Here is a 24,427-nt window from a genome sequence, read left to right as displayed (position 1 = left end):
TGGTAAATATTTTCTATGTATAAGTGTCGTGTTCCAATTCTCCGCTGACGGCCGGGTCAGGGAAATCCGAATCAGGCTTGCCTCTGCAGCTCTGCCCAAAGTCCTAGCAAAGTCCTCAGAGCAGGCAGGAGACCAGAAAGTGACTTCAGCAAGATAAGTTCGACTTTGCCTGACTCAGAGACTGCCAGAAAGCAGATCCTTTATATAGGCCATGGGGTGTGGCTCCATGACTCAGCACTCATTAAGGCCTGCCCCTCCCTTCCTTCTGTTGCCTCCGCCTATCCAGTCTTCTGATGCGAGGGTCACTCCAATCAGCAGCTGTTGGAAATAAACTTTCCTCAGGCTCACATGCAGTGGAGGAGGGGGAGGGGTCTAGCTGCTCCGTTTGCCTGGGCATGGAGCCAGGGCTGGGGCCGGGGGGTGCTCCCTCCTCTGCAGCCCGCTTGGGCATGGAGCCAGGGCTGGGACCGGGAGGTGCCCCCTCCTCTTCAACTTGTCTGGGCATGGAGCCAGGACTGGGGCCGGGAGGCATACATTCCTCCGTGTTCGGGAGCAGATAAGAAGGCCCCGGCTGCTGTGAGAGGGGGCAAGACACAACAATAAGCATGTAGCAGAAAAGCAGACAGTTAAACTATTGGCAGCACTGTTAGGTGCTCTAAGAAAATATACAGAGCTGGGAAGTGTAGCTCCAGTATTTGGATGAGAGACAAGGTGCCAGATGCTGTTTAAATGAAGAGGTCAGTAATAGCACAAGCTTAAAGAAATATTGTTGTCTTTGAAACATAGGATTCAGCGACAGCATGTTTGGGGAAGAAATTTTAAAAAATCTTGGTGGTATTTGAAAGTTTGAAAGCTTTCAATAGCACAAAGGCTTCTGATTTGGAGACAATCCTTTCAATCTTGAAAAAAGCAGGGTTTTTTTTAGACCTTGTGCTCGGTCATTAACTTTTTATGTAATACATAAAATGTAACACATGCACATAAATATAAATTCCTTTCTCACCCCTATGGGCGGTATGTGTTTTCCTCAGTCTCTGGTCCTTTACCAAAGGTTTTGGAGTTTGATGGTTCTGTGCGGTATCTTAGCTATTTTCGAGCATTTGACCCAAAGGTGCTCTTTTAAGAGGCAACTAGACTTTCTTGTTTTTCTTTGAAAATTTTTCACTTCTCATCCAAAAAGCTTCTTCAGGTTGTGGATGGTGGACAATGGAAGGATTCTGACTAGCCAGTCAGAACTGAAGAAGCTTCTGGAATGAGAAACAAAATGTCTTCAAAAAGAAAAACAATAAAGTCAAGTTGCTTCTTGAAAAAGCATCTTTCGGACAGCCATGACCTAGATGACTGAGAATCATAGATATTTCAAGCACAGCATTTTCTGGACAAAGAGCTCTGATTTTGTTCCTGGGATCTGCTGGAGCCATTCTCCCAGTTTAGGAATCACAGCCCCAACTGCTCCTATCACCATTGGTATTTCTTTTGGCCTTTACTTTCCACCTCTTCTCTAGTTCCTCCTTTAGGCCCTGGTATTTGTTCACCTTTTTCATACTCCTTCCTAATTTTTCTGTCATTTGGCACTGGTATATGTATCACCGTTGCTCTTTTCTGCTCCTTGTTTATGAACATGATATCTGGTTGATTATCCAGTAGCATCTTGTCTCTCTGGATCTGGAAAGCCAACAGGATATCAGTCCTGTAGTTCTCCATGACCTTCTGGATGCTAGACTTGGGGTGAAAATTTCTAAACATTGTGAGGAACTTCTGGGTCTTCACATTGACAGCCTCCATTTAGCCAGTTCACTATACAAGCAAGTTATCTGATGATTGGCAAGTCATACATGTTAATGAAATGGACCTTGGTTTTCCTGTTGATTTAGTTTTTCAAGGCCTGTCTTATCTTTGGTAGTATTTGAATGTTGCTATCTTCTTCCCTCCTCATTGTGATTCCATGTGAATGTGGGATACAAAGGTAACTGGTCTGTATATCTGATAGGTGGGCCTGCTACTAGTTTCACCCCATCAATTTTAACCAGCTTCCCTGTCTCTACTTCCATCCAGCCACATTTTCCAATCCAAATGATACCCCAATGTCCTCTAGATCCATATCTGGTAGATCAGTGAGTTGATGTCTCATTTACTCTTAGGATACAGCTTGACATCATCCATCTAGAGGAGATGGCTCTAGATGGAAGAATACATTTTCTGATATTCTGAAGTTACAGAACAAGTTCAAATTTAGAGTACAGTAATGAATTCTTGCTAGGACAAAGTCAACCAAGGAGAAATATGAGAAGAAAGGCGATTTTATTTTATAAAAGTGACGTTATCTAATGCAGACTTGCTATTACTTAACGTGAATCCTTTGAACTGTATATATGAATGGGTTATTTATTATTTCCCTCACTACTAACAGTCTTTATAATTGACTGCACCATGCAAAAGCATTTTTGAAATGATTTTGTAGAGTACTATTGAAATTGGCAGGTTGCTCTTTGGGAATTATACATGTAGCATCTAAAAATAGCATCGTAAAAGGTTAGCAGCACAATATGGGAGGAAGCCATCATCAGACTTAAAATCTTGTTTCCGCTTATTGGGGGGAGAGGTTTGAGACATGGGACCAATTTCACTCCTTCTCATACAATGTTGTTAGAAATAGACAAAAACCTCATAGAATCTATCAAGAGATGAAGATTTTCTCCTTTGCAGCTGTCATTCTGAAAATTGCAACTCTTTCATTGAATTCCTAACAGCTGCTTTTTCTTATATGAGAGAAAGTGTGTTGCTCTTGGATTACATAGCTATTCAGAATACTTTTACATGTGTTTCTGGCTGAGAATTATGGGAATTATGGACCCAGGACACATTTCAGGAAATCTTTCAAAAGCATATTGTCCACGTTGAGGTACTGATAAATGACCGGCTATGAAACTGACAAACAATAAACAATATCAGATTCCTTCCTCCAAACTCAGCAATTTTTCATAAAAATAAAAGTAGTTAATTCAAAAAGTAGTCTTAGAGACTTAACATCTCTATTTCAAGTTTTTTTTTTAAAAAAAAAGTTCTTAATTTCTTCTCTGCATTTAATTTTGCAGGATTTTTAAGATGCTATACAGTTCCTGGATTCAGAATAAGAATTTTCCTGACTCTTAGAGTTGATAGTTAACATTTTCTATGTAAAAGTTTCCTGCCTAGATTTAACCCTATTATTAAGTATAGAAGTAGTTGCCTCAGGCAGCAGAAGCTGGGAGGACAATAATACCTTGATTGATATGCAATGCAGCCTTTTTATTCTCTTAAATAGTCTTCACTAGATGATTTTGCCCCGTTGCCAATTCTCGTTCAACTGCAAGTTCAGCTGGCCTTTGCTCATGAAATGGGAAGAGACACCATTTCTATATTTGCCCCAGGCTATTTATCTTTCCTACTCTTGAATTTTTCATTCAATACACTACAGTGATCTCTCCTAGCTTGTTTCAACTATGACATCTTTCCAAATAAAGAGAACTTCATCGTAATAAGGTGCAGCTGTCAAATAGGGAACTTCTATTTATTCAAGCTGTCTTTTCAAATAATTTTCAGGAAACTTCTATGTTTCAAGAACTTGTGTCCCCTTCGTGCTTTTCGCATTGCCCGTCCTTTGAGTACAAGTAGTCCTCGACTTACAATAATTCATTTAGTGACCAAAGTTATCACCGCACTGAAAAAAGTGACCCATGACCATTTTTCACAGCTACGACCTTTGCAGCATCCCAGTGAACATGTGATCAAAATTCAGATGCTTGGCAGCTGGTTCACATTTCTGATGGTTGCTGTGTTTTGTGACCTTCTGACAGGGAAACTCAATGGGAAAGCCAGATTCACCTAACAACTGGGGTTACTAACTTATCAGCTGCCGTGATTCACTTAACAACTGAGACAAGAAGGGTTGTAAAAGGGGGCAAAACTCACTTAGCAAATGTCTCGCTTAACAACAGAAATTTGGGGCTCAATTGTAGTCGTAAGTCAAGGACTATCTGTACAAGATACCCTGGCCTTATCTCCAGTGGAGCTAATACGTCACTTTTGAAGAAGAGGAAAGACATCAAACCTTGAATATGAAAATGCCTATGATTTCTTTTTATTTCTGAGGTTAAAAGAAGTAATTGCTGGCTTCCTGAAATGATCATGGACCTCTCGCTGCTAAAACCAAATCTCTGGATACTTTCAGTTTTGTATCAAGTGGGCTCAACTATTTTTATTTATTTATTTATTTTGTTTTGTCACAACAGTTTTTATTTATTTATTTATTTATTTATTTATTTATTTATTTATTTATTTATTTATTAAACTTTTATACCGCCCTTCTCCCGAAGGACTCAGGGCGGTTCACAGCCAAGTAAAACAATAAAGAAGTACACAATAAAAACAATAATTAAAAAACTTATTAAATATAAGGCCAAATTAAAATCCGTTTAAAACAATAAAACCCATTAAATAAAATTAGAATCCAAATATTAAAAACTACTAAAAATTCTATGCCAGTCCTGCGCGAATAAATAAGTATGTCTTCAACTCGCGGCGAAAGGTCCGAAGGTCAGCAAGTTGACAGAGTCCCAGGGGAAGTTCGTTCCAGAGGGTGGGAACCCCCACCGAGAAGGCCCTTCCTCTGGGGGACCGCCAGCCGACATTGCTTGGCGGATGGCACCCTGAGGAGTCCCTCTCTGTGAGAGCACAAGGGTCGGTGGGAGGCAATCGGTAGCAGTAGGCGGTCCCGTAAATAACCCGGCCCTAAGCCATATATAAGCATATGCATGAAATAATTATACAATATATAAGCATATATATAAGCATAAGTATGTAATAACTATACAGACGAGCTGTATTCAAGAATTGGTCTAGCAAATGTTTTATATGCTCTGGTTAGCAGTGTAGTGTTTCTGGAAAAGAAGCTACATAAGATTAGGTTTACAACTCTTAAGGCCTTTTTTGCGATGTATTGCAGTGGGCTTTGGCACTTAGATCATTTGATATGAAAATTCCAAGGTCTTTAACAGGGTGGGGGTCATCTGTAAGGTAATGACCATCGAGCTTGTATTTAGTGTTTAGATTCTTTTTTCCAATATGTAAGACTGAGCATTTGCTGGTTGAGATTTGGAGTTGCCAAGTTTTTGACCATTCTGACACAAAGTCAAGGTCTTTTTGAAGGGTAGCTGTATTATTGGTGGTGTTAAATATTTTGACATTGTCAGCAAAGAGAACACAATTACTTATAATACGGTCACAGAGATCATTAATGTATAATATGAAGTGTGTTGGTCCAAGAACGCTGCCTTGGGGAACGCCGCTATTGACAGGAATAGGATTTGATAGAGCACTGCCAATTTTGACCACTTGTTGTCTGTTTGACAGGAAAGCTATTATCCAATTGTGGAGGGATCCTGAGATGCCGTAGGATTTTAGTTTTAGGAGAAGTTTATCATGTACCATACTATTGATAGGAAATCCAGAAAATCCAGTAACATCAATATCAGTAAGCTGGAAGGTTGCAGGAAAGCTTAAGCTTCTGTGTCTGTGGAGATTCTCAGTCATCCAGATCATGGTTGTCCCAAAGGTGCTTTTTCAAGAGGCAACTGGACTTTCTGGTTTTTCTTTGAAGGCGTTTCACTTCTCAACCAAGAAGCTTCAGAGCTGAAGAAGTTGCATCTTGAAAAAGCACATTTGGGACTTAAGCATCTGTCTCCAACAACTTCAACTGCATTGTAAGCATTTGAGGCTGAAGAATCTATGTGTGGAAAGACATGCTCATGTGACTATATGCTTGTCAGTCCATCACATAGGCCTTGTGGTTTGCTATTTTCCTAGAGCAGGGGTCTGCAAACTTGGCTCTTTTAAGACTTCCTCAGCCAGCTTTGGGTTGAACCCCCAGAGTTCCTCAGCCAGCTTTGGGTTGAAGTCCACAAGTCTTAAAAGAGCCAAGTTTGCAGACCCCTGTCCTAGAGTGAAAGACATTGTGGATTCTGCATCACCAAGGATAATCGTATTAGTTATAATTCATGTAATTCCCGGTAAGTAGATTGATATACACTTTAACTCCATATTTTTGTTTGCTATCTCAGTACAACACAAAAGAAAGTGCTTGAATTCTGAATTTGTATACAACTGCTATCATAGCTTTTCAACTGTTTATGAACTTTAATTTCCTGTTTCTAATGCCTCTTCTTGCACAGCATATGGAGATGTTCTGACTGTTTTTCTCCATGGCAGAATCTAGGAATTAATATTGTATGGTTTGATTATGACAATTTTTCACAGAAATAATGATTATGTAGCAGAGTGGATGAGCAGGAGAAAATATAGGAAATCCAGTATAAAAAAAACCCCAATGAACTCTTCGTTGGTGAAAGGTAGATCAGGGAACATAGAATTGACCATTGTCAAACCCTAACTGTGCACACTAGAACTGTTTAAAATAGCATATATGTTATCTTGTTTTTTACCTTTGTTTCATGGCAAGTGGAATGCCAGGACAACTACACTGTATTCTATATATTCATATGTAAACAATAAAAATATATTTTAAAAAAAGAATTGACCAGTGTTAAATAAATGACAATTCCCATGAAAATCCTGAGTAATTCTATGCTGGGGTACTAATCTTTGACAGTCTTTGCTGAAATGTTCTAGCAATTCTCAAGGGATTTTTTTTTAAAGTGTAAAATTCAGAAAAATTATGAACTGAAGGAAACGTCTGAACTACTGACAAATTCTATGCATGCAGCAAAATAATTTCATGATGAAGACTTTGCTTAGAAGTATCCTTAGGTTCCTATTTTCCATACGTTTCTTGATTCAGTCCTGAATCAGTTTTGACAATAGCTAGGGGTGTGTTTGCACCTTTAAGATTACACAAGGCATATAAACAATGTGTCCTCCTCTGTCCATTCAGATATCTGGTAGCCTGGCTGGAACTCATCTCACTGCCCAGGCAGAGAGCTCTTCCTCATATTGGAAAGCCTTTCTCAGAGGGAAGGAAGCTGCCAGAGAGATTCAAATACAGAGTTGTTTATATGCTCATGCCAAAGCTAGAAAGCTTATTGAGACTTCTTCTATGGAAGAGCCAAGCCTCAAGCTACTGCTGCAAAATCTATGTTCTTCCTTCAGTAGGTATTTTATCTTGAGAGTTATTTTGAGTTGTTGTTATTGAGGTTCCAGAAAGTATTCATGTTGTTAAACCTTGTTCATGAGTCTGGGGAAAACAAACTTCAACGGGTTGTCTACACGTTGGAGAGTCTAGTTTTTGTTTTCTGCTCTCACTAGTTAGCTCCTTACTTCTCTGTCTATCAGGATCTCTACTATACTATCACAGAGCTGTTCTACTCCCCATCTGAAAAAAAAATCTCATCATCCAATTTTCTCATTGGCTAACATAGAGCAGAATTAGCTGGTTGCTCGAAGTCAGCTTAGAAATTCACCCATAGAAATTCTTCCCGTTGCAATATTTAGAGGAGCCCACTCCTCTAAATTTAGAGGAGACCAATGCAGCTGCCTACACTGCAACTTCTTTAAACTCATCCCAAGTAATTCAATGAGTTCTGTGATAAGGTGGGGACAGCAATGTCCTGACTATGATACCACACTGGTTCTCAGGATAGTCAAAGGATGGAGAAGACCATCAACTTTTGCCCAGACCATCAACTTTTTTTTCTTTCTGATAAATGTTCCATATATTCCAATGCTCAAATTATAGAAGATAATTGTCCATATAATATTCTGGGAGCATATAAAGTCTTGAGCTGTCATCCTTGGGGGTACATCATATTAGGAAACAGAATCCACTGAAGAATTGAAGAATTCTGAGAGCAATTCTGAGACCAATTATTCAATGGAATAGCTTGCCTCCTGGGATTGTGAGTGCTCCATCACTGGAGATTTTCAAAAATAGACTGACCAACCACTTACTGGTAACTGGATGGTATAGAGCTTCTGCCTTGAGAAAGTTGGACTAGAATATCTCCAAGGTCCCTTCCAGCAGTGGTGAAATCCAATTTTTTTTACTACTGGTTCTGTGGGCGTGGCTTGATGAGCATGGTGTGGCTTGGTGGGCGTGGCAGGGGAAGGATACTGCAAAATCTCTATTTCCACCCCACTCCAGGGGAAGGATACTGCAAAATCCCCATTCCCTCCCCACTCCTGGGGGAAGGATATTGAAAAATCTCCATTTCCACCCCACTCTGGGGCCAGCCAGAGGTGGTATTTGCCGGTTCTCTGAACTACTCAAAATTTTGCTACCAGTTCTCTGAATTACTCAAAATTTCCGCTACTGGTTCTCCAGAACCTGTCAGAACCTGCTGGATTTCACCCCTGCTTCTAGCCCTGATTCTATAATTCTCTATGTATACATTATTGAAATAGGCTATAACAGAATCTCCCAAGCCTGATTGTATCTTACCTCCCCTCCCTCTTATACGTCAATGAATTAGGGAGGAGCCTGACCAAGTCTCTTCTGAATACAGTCCTGTTTTCTAAGACTTAAGGAAAGTTTCACTTTCCTTAAGTCTTTGCACATATAATAGCTCTTGCCTATTACTCTCAAAGTAATCTCCTTGATCCTCTATACAGGCATTTCTTATAAACTAAAATCGAGCTGATTGTTACATAGCTGCTCTTAAAATATAGCATCATATAATGTTCAGCTATAATTTTACACATTTTCAAATGCCACATAAGACATGGTTCTCATGTAATATCAGAGTGATCTGACATGATAGGCATTTTATAATCACAGTTTTCTTTTTATCACCGACAACAATGCATAACTTTTCTCAAATTAGAATTTAGTCAATTAATTTTCTACTACAAATAGCAATTGTGAAATTGGCAAGCTGAAGAACCCCTTGGTTTGTTGAGCTCCTTGGCAAAGACTGCAGACAAATATATTGCCAGTGAAGGATTTCCTCCTGTTCTCTCATATAATATGGCAATATTGGCAAAGTTTGTCTTGCATAAGGGCACCTTCTTGTTAATATGCTTTAACTTCTGTGAATTATTCATCTGTCTATTTTGATCTGTGTTCAGAAGAAATCTCTTTCAGGGCATCATCTACCTCATTATGACCTGTTATAATAATCAAGAGACAAAAATGTGGCTAATAGATAATCTTTTAAATTCATTGTCTTTAATATTTTTCTACAAACAGATGATCTACCTCATTTTTATTTTACATTGTCCTCCTTTTCTTTTTATATCTGGTCTTCCCTTTCACTTTTTATATCATATTCTCTGCTCTAAAATGGCTTGTTAACAAGCAATATCTTTAATCAATCACGAGGAAGTCATCATGTTGCTGGCTTAGAACTCTACATCATTTTTTTAGCTGGTACACAGCCAATAGGAATAGTGGATCGGATACAACTTTACTCTTCTTATAAGCCCAGCTTGTGCTGCAAAATATATTTTAGGCTAACAGAGAGTATCCAACAGAGATTTTGAAATCCACATTGTCTTGGCTATGCCATGTTTGGAAGACTTGAAAATCAGACCTAAACTAAGAATTGAACATGTCACTTACATTCCAGCTGTCATTCAAGAGACATCAATATTTTAGGCATAGATCTAGATGTATATCAAATGCAGTATTATAAAGCAAGATCATTTACAGAAAGAAATCTACTCACAAGTAAATTTAAACTAAATTTTAAAGGTTGATTGACCTTACAATTGAGAAAGTGGGTACAAAGTTGATGCTTTGATCATTTTTAATGAAACAAAAGATCTTTTTAAGGAAAGGATAAAATTAATATATCTTAGGAAATAAAGGTCTGAAAAAGGAAATCCTTCTCAACTTATCTTTTATAGTGATTCCCACCTTAACTTTTAAAGTGATTGTCTTCCTTTCCTCTCTTATATTTTAAAATCTAACATGTTTATCTCATTGCAATACCATATTAATTTAATTGAAAATAATTATTAATGTTCAGGTCTAGAAATATTCTAAAAGTATTCTTAGGCACACAAATAGCAGCAGAGAAATTAAAAAACGAAAGCAAATATTACATGCTTGTTGCGATTAATTCTGATTTACAAATCCCATATGAAGGAAACAGCCTTTTATTAACTTTAGCTTTATTAACCTTTCTCCTTCCTTCTAAGATGTGTGTCCTTTGTAATCAATAGACAATAGAGCTATCATATTTGACTTGCAAATATCTAAATGACCACTAGATCACAGCAAAGTGTTCAGTATTTTCAGAATCTCTGCTACCATCTAGGGTACATGGCACAGTGTATAAGGCACAGTCAGGCTGATAAAAGTATTTTCTTCTGGTCCTTGAGTCAGGAGAAAATCATGCCAAAATAAATTGCATTACTCCAGTGGCCAAGCTCTAATCTATCTCAATAACAAGGCTGGTATGAGTGGTAGTGTCCTTATAAGTTCCCAAGGGAGTCCAGCTGAGAGATTTCATATATAGTGAAAGGGTTATGAGGAATGTTAGGAAATCTTAGGCAACCTTAAGTAGAGGTTGGATAGCCATTTGTCCATAAGAGTATAGGTTATCTTGCTTGTATAGGGGATTGGATTAGAAGATCTCCAAGGTACCTTCCAACTCTGTTATTCTGTCAGTTCTTTTCTGTTAGCACCATGGAGATGTGGAGAGATGCATTGGTAAATCCTGCAAGACGGAGCCGATATGTTGGTTCCGTCCCAGGCGCCTGATGGACCCGGATGGGTTCCGGACGGAGCTTGGGCCATTTCCTGAGGGTCTGGCTCACAGCTCGGCTGAGGAACTTGTTGCGGCCTGGGAACGGGCCGCGGCGGGGGCCTTAGACCATGTCGTGCCTTTGCGGCCTCTGACCCGGCGCAGGTCCCAACCGGCTCCTTGGTTCTCCGAGGAGCTGAGAGGGATGAAGCGCCGGAGAAGACGCCTAGAGAGTTCCTGGAGGTCTAGCTGCTCGAAGCTGATCGACACTAGTGAAGTCCTATACTAGGACTTACCTAGTGGCATTGAGGGAAGCGAGGCGTAACTACGCCTCCTCCCTCATTGCATCGGCAGATAACCGCCCAGCCGCCCTGTTTCGGGTGACTCGCTCCCTTCTACACCAGGGGGAGCGGGATGACCCGTTGCAGGGACGTGCTGAGGAGTTTAACGGTTATCTATACGATAAAATCGTTCAGCTTCGGGATGGTCTGGACCAAGATTGCGGTGATGCGGGTGAGATGCTCGAGGGTGGTCTTGGCGATATTGTTTGGGATGAGTTTGACCCTGTGGCTCCCGAAGACATGGACAGGTTGTTGGGTAGGCTGAATGCCACCACGTGTTTACTGGACCCGTGTCCCTCCTGGCTGGTGCTGGCCACTCAGGAGGTGACACGAGGCTGGCTCCAGGCGATTACGACTGCTTCTTTGGTGGAGGGCGTCTTCCCGGCCGCCTTGAAAGAGGCGGTGGTGAGGCCCCTCCTTAAGAAGCCTTCCCTGGACCCGGCTGTTTTAGGTAATTATCGTCCGGTCTCCAACCTTCCCTTCGCCGCGGAGGGTGGAGAGAGTATGGTGGGATATCAGTTTCCCCTGCACCCGGGTGGGACTGTCTATCTAGACCCGTTCCAGTCCGGTTTCCGGCCCGGTTACAGCACGGAGACGGCTTTGGTCGCGTTGGTGGATGATCTCTGGAGGGCCAGGGATAGGGGTTGTTCCTCTGCCCTGGTCCTATTAGACCTCTCAGCGGCTTTCGATACCATCGACCATGGTATCCTGCTGCGCCGGTTGGAGGGATTGGGAGTGGGAGGCACCGTTTATCGGTGGTTCTTCTCCTATCTCTCCGACCGGTCGCAGTCGGTGTTGACAGGGGGGCAGAGGTCGGCCCCGAGGCGCCTCACTTGTGGGTGCCGCGGGGTCGATCCTCTCGCCTACTGTTTAACATCTACATGAAGCCGCTGGGTGAGATCATCAGTGGTTTCGTGTGAAGTACCAGCTGTATGCGGATGACACCCAGCTGTACTTTTCACACCGGACCACCCCAACGGTTATCGAAGTGCTGTCCCGGTGTCTGGAGGCCGTACGGGTCTGGATGGGGAGAAACAGGCTCAAGCTCAATCCCGCCAAGACAGAGTGGCTGTGGATGCCGGCATCCCGGTACAGTCAGCTAGATCCGCGGCTGACCATCGGTGGCGAGTCATTGGCCCCGATGGAGAGGGTTCGCAACTTAGGCGTCCTCCTGGATGAACGGCTGTCTTTAGAAGATCATTTGACGGCCGTCTCCAGGAGAGCGTTCTACCAGGTTCGCCTGGTACGTCAGTTGCGCCCCTTTCTGGACCGGGATGCCCTATGCACGGTCACTCACGCACTCGTGACGTCTCGCCTGGATTACTGCAACACTCTCTACATGGGGCTCCCCTTGAAGGGCATCCGGAGGCTACAGTTAGTCCAGAATGCGGCTGTGCGGGTGATAGATGGAGCCCCTCGTGGCTCCCGCATAACACCCATCCTGCGCAGACTGCACTGGCTACCTGTGGCCTTGCGGGTGGGCTTCAAGGTTTTGGTGACCACCTTTAAAGCGCTCCATGGCATTGCGCCGGGTTATTTACGGGACCGCCTACTGCTACCGAATACCTCTCACCGACCCGTGCGCTCTCATAGAGAGGGTCTCCTCAGGGTGCCGTCAGCGAGGCAATGTCGTCTGGCGACGCCCAGGAAGGGCCTTCTGTGGGGCTCCCACCCTCTGGAACGAACTACCCCCCGGACTTCGTCAGCTTCCGGACCTTCGAACCTTCCGCCGCGGGCTTAAAACATACTTATTTAATTGTGCAGGACTGAGCTAGATTTTAAATTTATGGGTTTTAATTGGCTTTTATTCTTACATTTTAATTAACGGGCTTATAGAATAAGTTTTTTAATTGTTTTATATTGTATTTATGTGTTGAGTTTTTTAAGTGCCTGTGAACCGCCCTGAGTCCTTCGGGAGATAGGGCGGTATATAAATACGATTAAATAAATAAAATAATAAATAAAGAGAATGACATGCTGCCAATGAGGGGCTAGGATAACCCCCTGAAGTAACTCATGGGCTATGAAAAACATGATGGAAGTAATCAAAATGCTGCCTCTCCCCATTTCCACCCCAAAGTCTGTGTTGCATTTATTTCAGGTAGAATCTATCCATTTTTCTCAATTTAAATTGATCTCCTTAGCTCCCTCGTTTGTTTTCTTGGAACACTCTTCTTTTCCAAAGTAGAAGATGTTTGCAGGCAAACATCTTGATGGAAGTCAGTGTCCAGTTCCTTCTGCAACCCAAGCCAAACAATCATGAAGGGCAGTACTCAATAACCAAAGAGGAAAGACCCTGAATATAGTAGCCTCAAGGGTCCAGTAGAAATTAGCCACAGCCCAGCCTCTGTCTGCATTTTTACCAATATCATGGATGAAGCATCATAGAATGTGATCTCAGAAAAGTTTGTGTTAGGGGAAGGAAAAAGATCCATCTTTAAAACTGGCAGTTAAATTTGAACGTAAGCTTTTCCATGGTAATCTGGGAATTAGATGAAAGTAAACATGTCCCTGGCTCCATGCCCAAGCAGGCTGCAGAGGAGGGAGCAACCCCGGCCCCAGCCCTGGCTCCATGCCCAGGCAAACGGAGCAGCTAGACCCCTCCCCCTCCTCCACAGCATGTGAGCCTGAGGAAAGTTTATTTCCAACAGCTGCTGATTGGAGTGACCCTCGCATCAGAAGACTGGATAGGCGGAGGCAACAGAAGGAAGGGAGGGGCAGGCCTTAATGAGTGCTGAGTCATGGAGCCACACCTATATAAAGGATCTGCTTTCTGGCAGTCTCTGAGTCAGGCAAAGTCGAACTTATCTTGCTGAAGTCACTTTCTGGTCTCCTGCCTGCTCTGAGGACTTTGCTAGGACTTTGGGCAGAGCTGCAGAGGCAAGCCTGATTTGGATTTCCCTGACCCGGCCGTCAGCGGAGGAGTGGGACACGACACACCTTCAGGGTCCTTCTAAAGCCAGTTTCCTCGTGAGGAGATGCCTTCCAAAGCACAAATAGATCTTTTATGGCTTCTCCTTATCCAGAGAAGCTCTGCTGGTCTGGCCTCATTACCTGGGCACTGGTCTCAACCTCAGTGGCATCTGCACTGTTCCGGAATATGTTAGCTTGCTATTTTCTCCTCGTAAAAATCCACTAAGGTACCATTTAACCCACTGGATATTAAAATAGAACTTCCCAGGATATTGACATTATAATGCATATAAACATCCATTTCATTTGTTTTACAATTACACTTTAATAATTAAGTCTGCAGTTTTTATTACAGTTCTCTGTGGCCTCACAATTCACTATATTCTACTCAACATGCATCATGTATAACCTAATTTTTAATAACTCAATATAAAATGCTATTCTCTGCAAAACATTTGTTAATCTTCAGCATGTCTCTAAATACTTTATTTTTAATCTATAGGCTATGTTCAGAAACAATGACTTAATTTGCTTATAATACTAAGCTAATATTTAAATTCTAGGCCTTTGTGCATCTTTGAATAAATCTGAGTAGAGTATATGTGCTCTATTTGCTTTCTCTTGCTGTGTATAAAGGACTCCTATTAAGTTTGGGTCCACTTTTCAAACAGCCAGCTTCTTATAATGGTTTAGTACAGGGGTCTCCAACCTTGGCAACTTTAAGCCTGGTGGACTTCAACTCCCAGAATTCCCCAGCCAGCTTTGCTGGCTGGGGAATTCTGGGAGTTGAAGTCCTCCAGGCTTAAAGTTGCCAAGGTTGGAGACCCCTGATTTAGTAAGTAAAAAATCTACTAGATTTACTAACTCTACTAAATTTACTAGATTGTAAAAAAATCTAGTTAATTAAAGCAGAAAAACAATTCAAATGACTTAACTTGAAAATGGACCGTATTTAAATTTCAGCCTCAAATTCTAATACAAAAGAAGTCCCCAATCAAATTTATATGCTCCCTCAATAACTTTGATGCCAAATTATCCTGAAGACTGTCACATCATGGATTCCACGTCTACCTTCCCTATTTGACTTCTATGTGGACTTCGTTTACTCAGGCTAATCACAGCCTCCCCAAAAAAGAACCTTCAAACAAACCTTGCTTTTATTGTCCCCGGCTATTGTCTATGACTCACCCACAAGCCTCAAGGTCTTACAGCAGAGGTCTTCAAACTTGGCAGCTTTAAGACTTGTGGATTTCAACTCCCAGAATTCTCCTGCCACAAATCTTAAAGCTGCCAAGTTTGAAGACCTCTGTCTTACAGCATCAACCTGAACCCAGGGATCCTCTTCTTACAGATCAAACCCTGAATTAAACAAGGCCAATCAGAGAACAGAGCAATGACTTGAATAAATCAAACTTGTTATTTCAGGAGTTTAGTTATAGGGCAGTGTCTAAAAGAGCCCGGAAGTACTTTCCAGAAAGGAGCATTAGTCTTGAGCAGAAACACAACATGCAGGGATGACTGGGAGAAGTTTTCGTGTATATCCCTGCCACCTACCTCAATATTGGGCAAGCAAACACCAAACAAGGACTCCAATAAATCTGTCCTCTTGCCTCTATGAGGTAAGAAGTCATTGGTTAGATTTATGATTTGTTTTAACCATAGTTTGTGGAATAAGCCACAATGGTTGAGTTCATATATAACACATTAAAACAAACCATTTGCTGGCTTAGCATTACCTGTGAACTGAACACAATGAGGAATGATGGGCTGCCTAAAGATCCACTCTCCTTTTTACCCATATCAACTTCCCGTAGAACTGCCTTTTACCTTCAGGTCCCATGGTCACACTAGATTTCATTTTATATAAACATTTTTTTTAATTCACTGTTTCACTAAAGTAGTGCTTAACAGAAGAAGAAATAGGACTATCTTGCTTTCCTCTGGCTCATATTTCATTACCTCCATTATTTATATATGAGCTGCAAAAAACTAGACTACCTGTAGATAACAGTAGCGGAGATATTGATAACTCTTTTCGCTGCCATCTAGTAAATGTCTGAGATTTTGCAGTCCTGTTGTGCTATTACAGTACAGGTAGTCCTCGACTTACAACAGTTCACTTAGTGACCCTTCAGAGTTACAACGGCACTGAAAAAAGTGACTTATGACCATTTTTCACACTTATGACCATTGCAGCATCCCCATGGTCACATGATTTACATTCAGATGCTTGACAACTGACTCACATTTATGAGGGTTGCAGTATCTCAGGGACATGTGATAACTTTTTAATGGCTTCTAATAGGCAAAGTTAATGGTGAAACAAGATTTACTTAACAACTATTATTATTATTATTATTATTGTTTCGATTTCTATACCGCCTTTCTCCCAAACGACTCAGGGCGGTTTACAGTCAAAGTAAAATCAATTAATACAAAGGAAATTAGTAACTATGTTACTAATTTAACAACTGCAGTGATTCACTTAACAAATGTGGCAAGAAAAGTCATAAAATGGGGCAAAACTCAATTTAAAAAATTCTCACTCAGCAACATAAATTTTGGGCTCAATTCTCATCATAAGTTGAGGACCATCTGTACTATCAATATATCATCAGTGCTAGCGGTACAGAACCCTTCTGATGTTACTGCTCCAGATAATCAGCATTACTTTCAAAATAGAGAAAGGTCATAATCCAACTTCATAGCATAATAAGAACAAATGAGAATATTTTCTGTACTTGAATAAGGATGGAAAATATTATTGCCGTTTATCCTCAGAGAACGTTCATATCCTATCTAAAACATTTCCACATGTGGCAAATTCCAAAATATGATAGATGCCAGGACTAATATATAGCATTCTGAATCTACTATTTTTCCCTGATAATGATGCATAGTGTGTAATCCATCAAGCAAACATGAGATGTTCTCAATTTTATTTCTCCTCAATATCCATTGATAGTTTTTGATTATCCATGGTGAAATGGGAAATCTCTTCTATACCAATGGCCTGTTACTTGAAGTATATTGTGACCCACAGTGTTGTTTTAGATTTTATTGTTCATTCATGTGCGTTCATATATGCAAGAAATAAATACAAACTCCTGCCCAAACACAAAATATTTAAAACTTTATTAATTGCTGTCTCAAAAGAGAGATTTGTTTGTGCTCTTAGGTGAGAATTTTCATAATGTTTAAGCCCTTAAATGCTCCAGGATTTCAGATATGGAATTCTTCATTTACCTCCATGATCTAAAACTATTTTAATACAATCCTTTTAAGCACCTGCTGTATAAAGCACTCCCTGCTTTAGTTAAAAAAAAATTCTATGTAATAGTATTGTATAGAGGAAAGAAATTTGTGAATGTTATGAACTCAAAGTGTCTGACAGTTAAGCAATGTGATCCTGATTCTCCTCCTGGCCCAGTACTAAAATGCCATGGGATTCAGGGAGGATTAGTGCTGAAAAGCCAATTGTTTTAGACAGGGGTGTCAGACTTGGCCTGAGTGTGGGCCGGATGCACCACATGCAGGCCAAGCCTACACCAGCTCCGCAAATGGGAAAAACATCGCAAAAGTCACGTGACAACAACGTGACATGGTGAGCTTGAAATAATGTTTCAGAGTTAAGTTTTAGAATAAATATTGGTGATGCCACATTTCAGTTTCATTTTATATGAAAACAGCATACATTTACACTCCGAAGCCACCACTGCCTAACAATAACAACAAGATAGCAGAGATAGCTAGTCCAGTTGCACGTTATCCCCCTTGGAAGAGGGCAATGGGGCTTTGTTTGCCCTCACAAACTTCAATCCATGAACAATTTTGATGGGCTATGTTGACGTTGTGAGCTCCTAACAGCCTTTAAGATAGGAGTCTCCAACCTTGGCAACTTTAAGACTTGTGGACTTCAACTCCCAGCTTTGCTGGCTGAGGAATTCTGGGAGTTGAAGTCCACAAGTCTTAAAGTTGCCAAGGTTGGAGACCCCTGCTTTAAGAGATCCCAAATCAATTGTGATTGTGATTGCCACAAAGACTCAGAGATGAAAACATGATTCTGACACAGAACGAAATTCTGAATCTGGTGGCTAAGGAGAGATGGCACTCTCCCTCACATATGGGAACACTGCTCTCTTTTTAAAAAAAGACAGGATTTTCACTGAAAATATTCCTAAATGTAAATATGTGACTCTCCTGAGAACTAGATAACAGTAAATGTATGACTATATCTAATAGCTTCTGGCAGTAAAGCTTTTTTACTTAGACATTGGATATTTTCCTTTTAATAGAGTTGATGCTAAAATGAGTTAGTATTAATTTTTTCCTATAATATCTTCCAAGCACATTACTGGCATGTATTTGTTATTATTGGCATTCTCTGTAATGTTCTTACTGACCTAATTGTAGGCGCTGGCCTAAAAAACTGACACGTTTCATGGAAAGGGGACAAATGTTAAGACAGGATATGATCTGGGGAAAAAATACATCCTGCACTTTGACGAACGAGGAAATTATGTTTTCCTCTGTTTCCCTATATTGAGATTTACAAAACTCTTGACAACAGAAAATTAGCGATTAGAACAGTTGAAAATACAGGTATTATTTATACTGTACAATGGTTTCTATTCTCATCTGATTGAAACTGCTCAATAGTTAAGACTTCCTTGTGCAACTATCTATGTATGTATATGCAAAAAAAAAATGAGTGTGTTTTACAGTGCTCAGTCCCTGGTAAGTGCCTATAATCCAGTAGACATGTGCCTGAATCTTACTTTGTAATACACAATAGATGTTGAAATACACACTAATCTGAGTAGGTCTGACATTGTAGGCTATGTCTAAGGGGAATTCTGGGTAGGAAATGTTTTTTTATGCCTAATGTAATATCTGCCATCATTCTAATTGCAATAAAAGTCAAAACAAAGAGCAAAAGATGCACAGAATATATAAAGAGCACAATTCCACAGTGCAAAAAGAATGAAGGGTGACTAGATCCAGACATTGATTGATTGATTTTGTGAATCTAATCAGAAAATTCATACACATTCCTCTATCATCAGTGCACTGTGTAAACAGAAGTAAGCATTTGCATTATCTTTAACTAAATAAGCAGGAATGAATCACTAGTTTTAAAAAAAGGATGTTAAATTACCTTGCATACGGTATCTGAAAAAGGAAAATCAACTTGGAGATCCTGCATTATGTACAGTAGATGTAAATCAGACTCGGGGTGAAATCCAGCAGGTTCTGACAGGTTCTGGAGAACCGGCAGCGGAAATTTTGAGTAGTTTGGAGAACTGGCAAATACCACCTCTGGTTGGCCCCAGAGTGGGGAGGGAATGGAGATTTTGCAATATCCTTCCCCCAGGAGTGGGGAAAGAATGGGGATTTTGCAGTATCCTTCCCCTGCCACGCCCACCAAGCCACGCCCACAAAACCGGTAGTAAAAAAAATTGGATTTCACCACTGATCAGACTGCATAACAATGTGGAAGAAGTATTTAAAAGCAACTTCCTTGCTCAATTTATCAGAAACATGGGAATCTGCTTAATTGTATACATTGGATCAGTTTTCAGAACATAATTAAGCTTATTTAGTTATTCAGATAGAGGGACGCGGTGGCTCAGGGGCTAAGACAGCTGAACTTGTCGATCGAAAGGTCGGCAGTTCGGCGGTTTGAATCCCTAGTGCTGCCGTGTAACAGGGTGAGCTCCTGTTACTAGTCCCAGCTTCTGCCAACCTAGCAGTTTCTAAAGCATGTAAAAATGCAAGTAGAAAACATAGGGACCACTTTGGTGGGAAGGTAACAGCGTTCCGTGCGCCTTTGGCGTTGAGTCATGCCGGCCACATGACCACGGAGACGTCTTTGGACAGTGCTGGCTCTTCGGCTTTGAAACGGAGATGAGCATCGCCCCCTAGAGTCGGCAACGACTAGCACATATGTGCGAGGGGAACCTTTACCTTTACCTTTAGTTATTCAGATAAAGTATATGACACCCTTAAAAGCTCTGGGCATCATACAAAGTACTTACAGAAAAAGTATAAATAAAAACAATCTTAGAGTGTAACAGATATAAAATATAAAAGCTAAAACCATTAACAGTATTAAACTTCAAAAAATAAATATGCTTCAGTTCTGTCTTAAACTATAGGAAAGAAATCTAGTGTTCCAACTGCAGTGTCAGAGAGTTCTTAAGGCACTAGGCTAAAATATGGGAGATTGTGTTATAATCCTGCCTTTAGGCACAAAGCCAGCTAGGTGATTTTGGTCTAGTCACTCTTTCTCAGCCATAGTCATTTCAGAAATTTTGCCCAAAATAAAAACAAAAAAACCCCCAGTCAACAGTGACTCAAATGCATTTCCACCCGCCCACCCTCCAAAAAAACCCAAATCCAAATATCAGAGCCCTAATACTAATATCAGGGACGCGGTGGAAACAAAATATATGTCAATGTATAATTTTTTTTAAATGTATAATTCTTAAAAAAGGGACACGGTGGCTCATTGGCTAAGATGCTGAGCTTGTCGATCGAAAGGATGGCAGTTCAGCGGTTCGAATCCCTAGTGCCACATAACAGGGTGAGCTCCCATTACTTGCCCCAGCTTCTGCCAACCTAGCAGTTCAAAAACAAGTAAAAAATGCAAGTAGACAAATAGGGACCACCTTTGGTGGGAAGGTAACATCGTTCTGTGTGCCTTCTGTATTTAGTCATGCCAGCCACATGACCACAGAGATGTCTTTGGACAGAGCTGACTCTGCGGCTTTGAAACGGAAATTAGCATCACCCCCTAGAGTTGGGAATGACTAGCACATATGTGCGAGAAGAACCTTTACCTTTACCTTTAAACAGGTATCAAATTAATGCTAGTCCATCAATCCAACTCCAAAGTCAAAAGTGATTTCAGTTAAAGAAATATCAGTTCAGTTAAAATTTCTGTTCAATTTTACAAAGGACCGAAATATTTAAAAATGGAGGGGATGAGGAATTTTAATTCTATAACACTGTTGTTGTTGTTGTCTTACTATTGTCCTTCAATGAGTGTGCCATTTTAATTCTAATTCTGTTGGTGGGTTCATTTATCTACACTGAGAAATTTAAAAGAATCCAATGAAAAATGCCCATAATTTTCTAAACACAACACTGTTTCAAATGGATGTAAAATTGCCAGGACTGGTCCTTAAACATACCGTCGAACCCTTTGGAATTGCTGCATCTTGCTTACCTGCACAGATTTCTCCACCATAGGTTTCACACACCCATTCATGACATTCACATAATGGCCCATAATATTTGCCTGGCTCAGTCACTTGACAGATGCAGACCCCACAGTCACATTGGCCTCTGCCGCTGCACATTTTTCCACCTGGGATTTGGCATCGCTGCTCTGACTCATATCGGGAAAGTCTACAAGATGAGGTGCTTTTTAAACCACTCCTGAAGAGGATGAAAAAAATAGCAAGTTGCAAAGACATGGACATTCTTCTTCTTCTTCATCATCATCATCATCATCATTATCATCTCATTTTAGCTATCCACTGTAGGATGAAGGCTTCTTCTGCATGTTTCCAACCTATATGCTCCTGAGCTTGCTTTCTTGATCTATCTTGTTTTAGGTCTCTTTTGCTTTTTATCAAATGGGATCCATTCTATGACTGCCTTGGTCTACTTGCCATCAATTCTTCTTGCTATGTGATCAACCCATTTCCATTTCAATTACTCTCTTGATGATATTATATACCTTCATTTGTTCCCTGATCACAGGGTTATTACCGCTATGAAAAAAACCAAACCATACCAAACCCAAAACTTGGTTCATTGCATTCTTTTTCTTCTGCAAAGACCACACAATCTGAATTAGCCCCTGGATAAACCATTCTATCAGCCACACATTTATTAAAATGGATCCACACTTCTGCTTCTGCTGATCTGCAAATGAACTATTTTATAGGATGCTGAAAAGATTCAAGAATAAAAAGGATGCCGCTTACTATGACTGCACAGTGTTTTGGATTTGATTCCAAAAAGGTGCTTCAGAAACATGTAAATTTCAGTGTAAGACTTCCTGCAGCTTTTTAAAGCAGCCTGGTCTTCTCAGAATCATGAGACCTGACACAGGTGCTTTAAACAGGCAACTGTTCTGCTTACAAATTTATGTATTCTGAAGCATCTTTTGGGAACTGAAACTGAAGCACTGCACAATCCTAAAACTGACTCATCATAGACAGCTATAAAGAGGTTATCTAACATAGAATCATTGTTAGCACAAAATGTTTGACCAAGTTGTCCAAGTTATCAGACATGTCATCTCTATTTTTGACAATTCATTTATTTCCCATGAGAAAATTCATCTTTGAAACCTTTCTATAGGAATTTATTAAATTGCAAAGTATCAGACGTTTGTAATTATAGCTCACCAGTTCTCCATTCCCCCCAAAAAAGTTTCAGATTGTTGTTAAAGGGATTGATTTTAAGAGAATAATCTAGATAAAGGAACCACTAAGGTGTCAACATTTTCAACATTAAAATTCAGATTTTAAGTATAGAGCTAAACATTCTAGGCTGTACAAATGCCAGGCCAGGGTCTTTTTAGTACTCCTGGATACATTGCTAGTCTCATAACCAGAGTATTTGAAGATGTCTGCATTTCTTTATTATTGTATTTCTGAGTCAGGGATTTTAGCAGACATGAGTTTAAATGGAATAGCATGAAACTGGCAGCCCTGACCGGCAAGTTTATAAATCAGTAGATCAGCTTCAATGGAAACTATTTAAAGACCCAGATACACTTTGGAAAGTCCCCTTTTGTACTCAAGGGGGCACTACATTCAAAATTCCAGGCCAGTTTAGCCTATCCCCACTCATTCGGAGCATTGATGCATGGCGTATATCTCCGCTTGGCTAACAAACGGTACATCAAGAGATTTGTTTTTGCATCAAAAGGGGATTTCTGCTTAAAGTTACAGAGACAAGCAGCAGTTTGAGGAAATAAAAAGCCATAGATGCTCTCTATTTAGCAACACTTTCTCCCTGCACCCTGTTGTCCAGACCTCAAAGCTTATTGCTAAAGCAGACTGATAGAGCTTACCGCAGGGACAAGGATGAACTTTGTGGAACAGCAGGCGACAAAATGAAGACTGAAGAGGTGAATAGCAGCAGCACCAAGCGGAGAAAGCCCTTTGTATGCATGATTAAATCCAAGGGCGGCGGTAAAAGTTCTCCTGGAGAATTCAAACACAGAGACCCATTCGGCTTCCTATGTTCTGAGCTGGCCAAAACCAGCTTCTTCCCCCACTGTGCTCCACCAAGTGCCTTTGATTAGCTGTCTGGAAGCTGGATTTGGGCAGCATCCTGGAAGGAAAGGCTAGTGCCAAACCCTGAACTTTACAATCTAGGCTGGGAAGTAATTAGAAACAGTTGTACAGCCAGATGGCTTATTTTGACATAATAAAGTATCCTGTTTATGGTTTTGAGCAAACACTTTGATTCTAAAAGCCCTTAAGACACCTTTTTCCAGACGTGATCTTTGATGAATGGAGATTTGTGAGAGTGAGGGTAAAAAGATTGGGAGAAATATGTCCTTTGGTCGGTTTGGCAGGGAAGTCCAGCCATACTCAGTGTAGCATTAAAAGCACAGGTGAATGCTTCAAATTCTTCAGTGGAGAAGGAAAAAGAGAAAGTGACTTGGTGCTTCCCCTCCCTCTCAGCCAGCAGAAGCAGCACATTAGAAGCTGTTCCTGCTGACCTTCAGGATGTCAAGCTGACAACAACTGCAGTGTCCAAGCATCTGCTCAATGTAAGAGATGTAATCAGTTTTCAAATAGGAGCAAAACTAGGCTTGTCACTATGCATTTGACTGCATGTAGGCAAAACACACAGAACACAGATCCACAAACATGCATTTCCTGTGTTCATAATTAGATATTTCCCCCCCAAGCACTTATCTTTTTGACAGGGCAAAGAACCTATAAAGCAGTGGGTGCTCTCTGTATTTATTTGCTGATGCATAGATGTGAAGCACTGAAATAATCAGCTTAGACAGGTACATTTTTTGGAGGCTCAAAAAAGGCAAGATGGCTTTACAATGGTAGAATCACAACCTCTCTTCCTATGCCAAGTCCAGGAAAAAAGTGAGAGAGGAAGGTTACATTTCACTAATCCTGGTTTGTCGAGTATCTTTATACAAAAGATACAATAGCATTTTACATATTCAGCTTTCCCCTCGTAAAATAGCTGCCACCGGGGAATAGGAAGTCATAAAAAGAGAGAAACTCAACCTTTCCACTCATAGTTACTGTACAGTGCTGGAGGGAATATCTAAAATCTGCTATTGGTGCAATAACTTGCTTTGTATGGTACTGAAAAGATATTTTTATTGAAACTTTAGAAAAACATTACTACACCTTCTTCTACCGCAGAATAAAGTCTATAAACATTGCCAGTGCATACGGGATAAAAGTTCTTCCATGTTCCATGCCCTAGATCAGT

The 24,427-nt window shown here is 40.7% G+C and overlaps 2 protein-coding genes across 3 annotated transcripts in view; one reads left to right on the top strand and one right to left on the bottom strand.

Moving 5' to 3' along the window:
* The window catches only part of ITGBL1 (integrin subunit beta like 1), a 218,778-nt gene extending 195,517 nt beyond the window's left edge, over nt 1-23,261 (bottom strand). For both annotated transcript variants that reach the window (XM_058184760.1, XM_058184761.1), the window contains exons 1-2: nt 23,028-23,261; nt 21,165-21,376 (exon numbers count right to left, since the gene is read on the bottom strand). In XM_058184760.1, the coding sequence (XP_058040743.1) occupies nt 21,165-21,376; nt 23,028-23,128 (313 nt within the window). In that variant the 5' untranslated portion in view covers nt 23,129-23,261. The remainder of the gene's footprint in view (nt 1-21,164; nt 21,377-23,027) is intronic.
* Nucleotides 1-24,427, top strand: part of NALCN (sodium leak channel, non-selective) — a 463,243-nt gene that overhangs the window by 170,518 nt on the left and 268,298 nt on the right. The window lies entirely within an intron of this gene.

This window comes from Ahaetulla prasina, chromosome 5 (assembly GCF_028640845.1).
Source record: "Ahaetulla prasina isolate Xishuangbanna chromosome 5, ASM2864084v1, whole genome shotgun sequence".
NCBI classification, from domain to species: Eukaryota; Metazoa; Chordata; class Lepidosauria; order Squamata; family Colubridae; genus Ahaetulla; species Ahaetulla prasina.
Note: the sequence above shows the minus strand (reverse complement) of the source record. Positions and strands in the feature narration are given on the sequence as shown.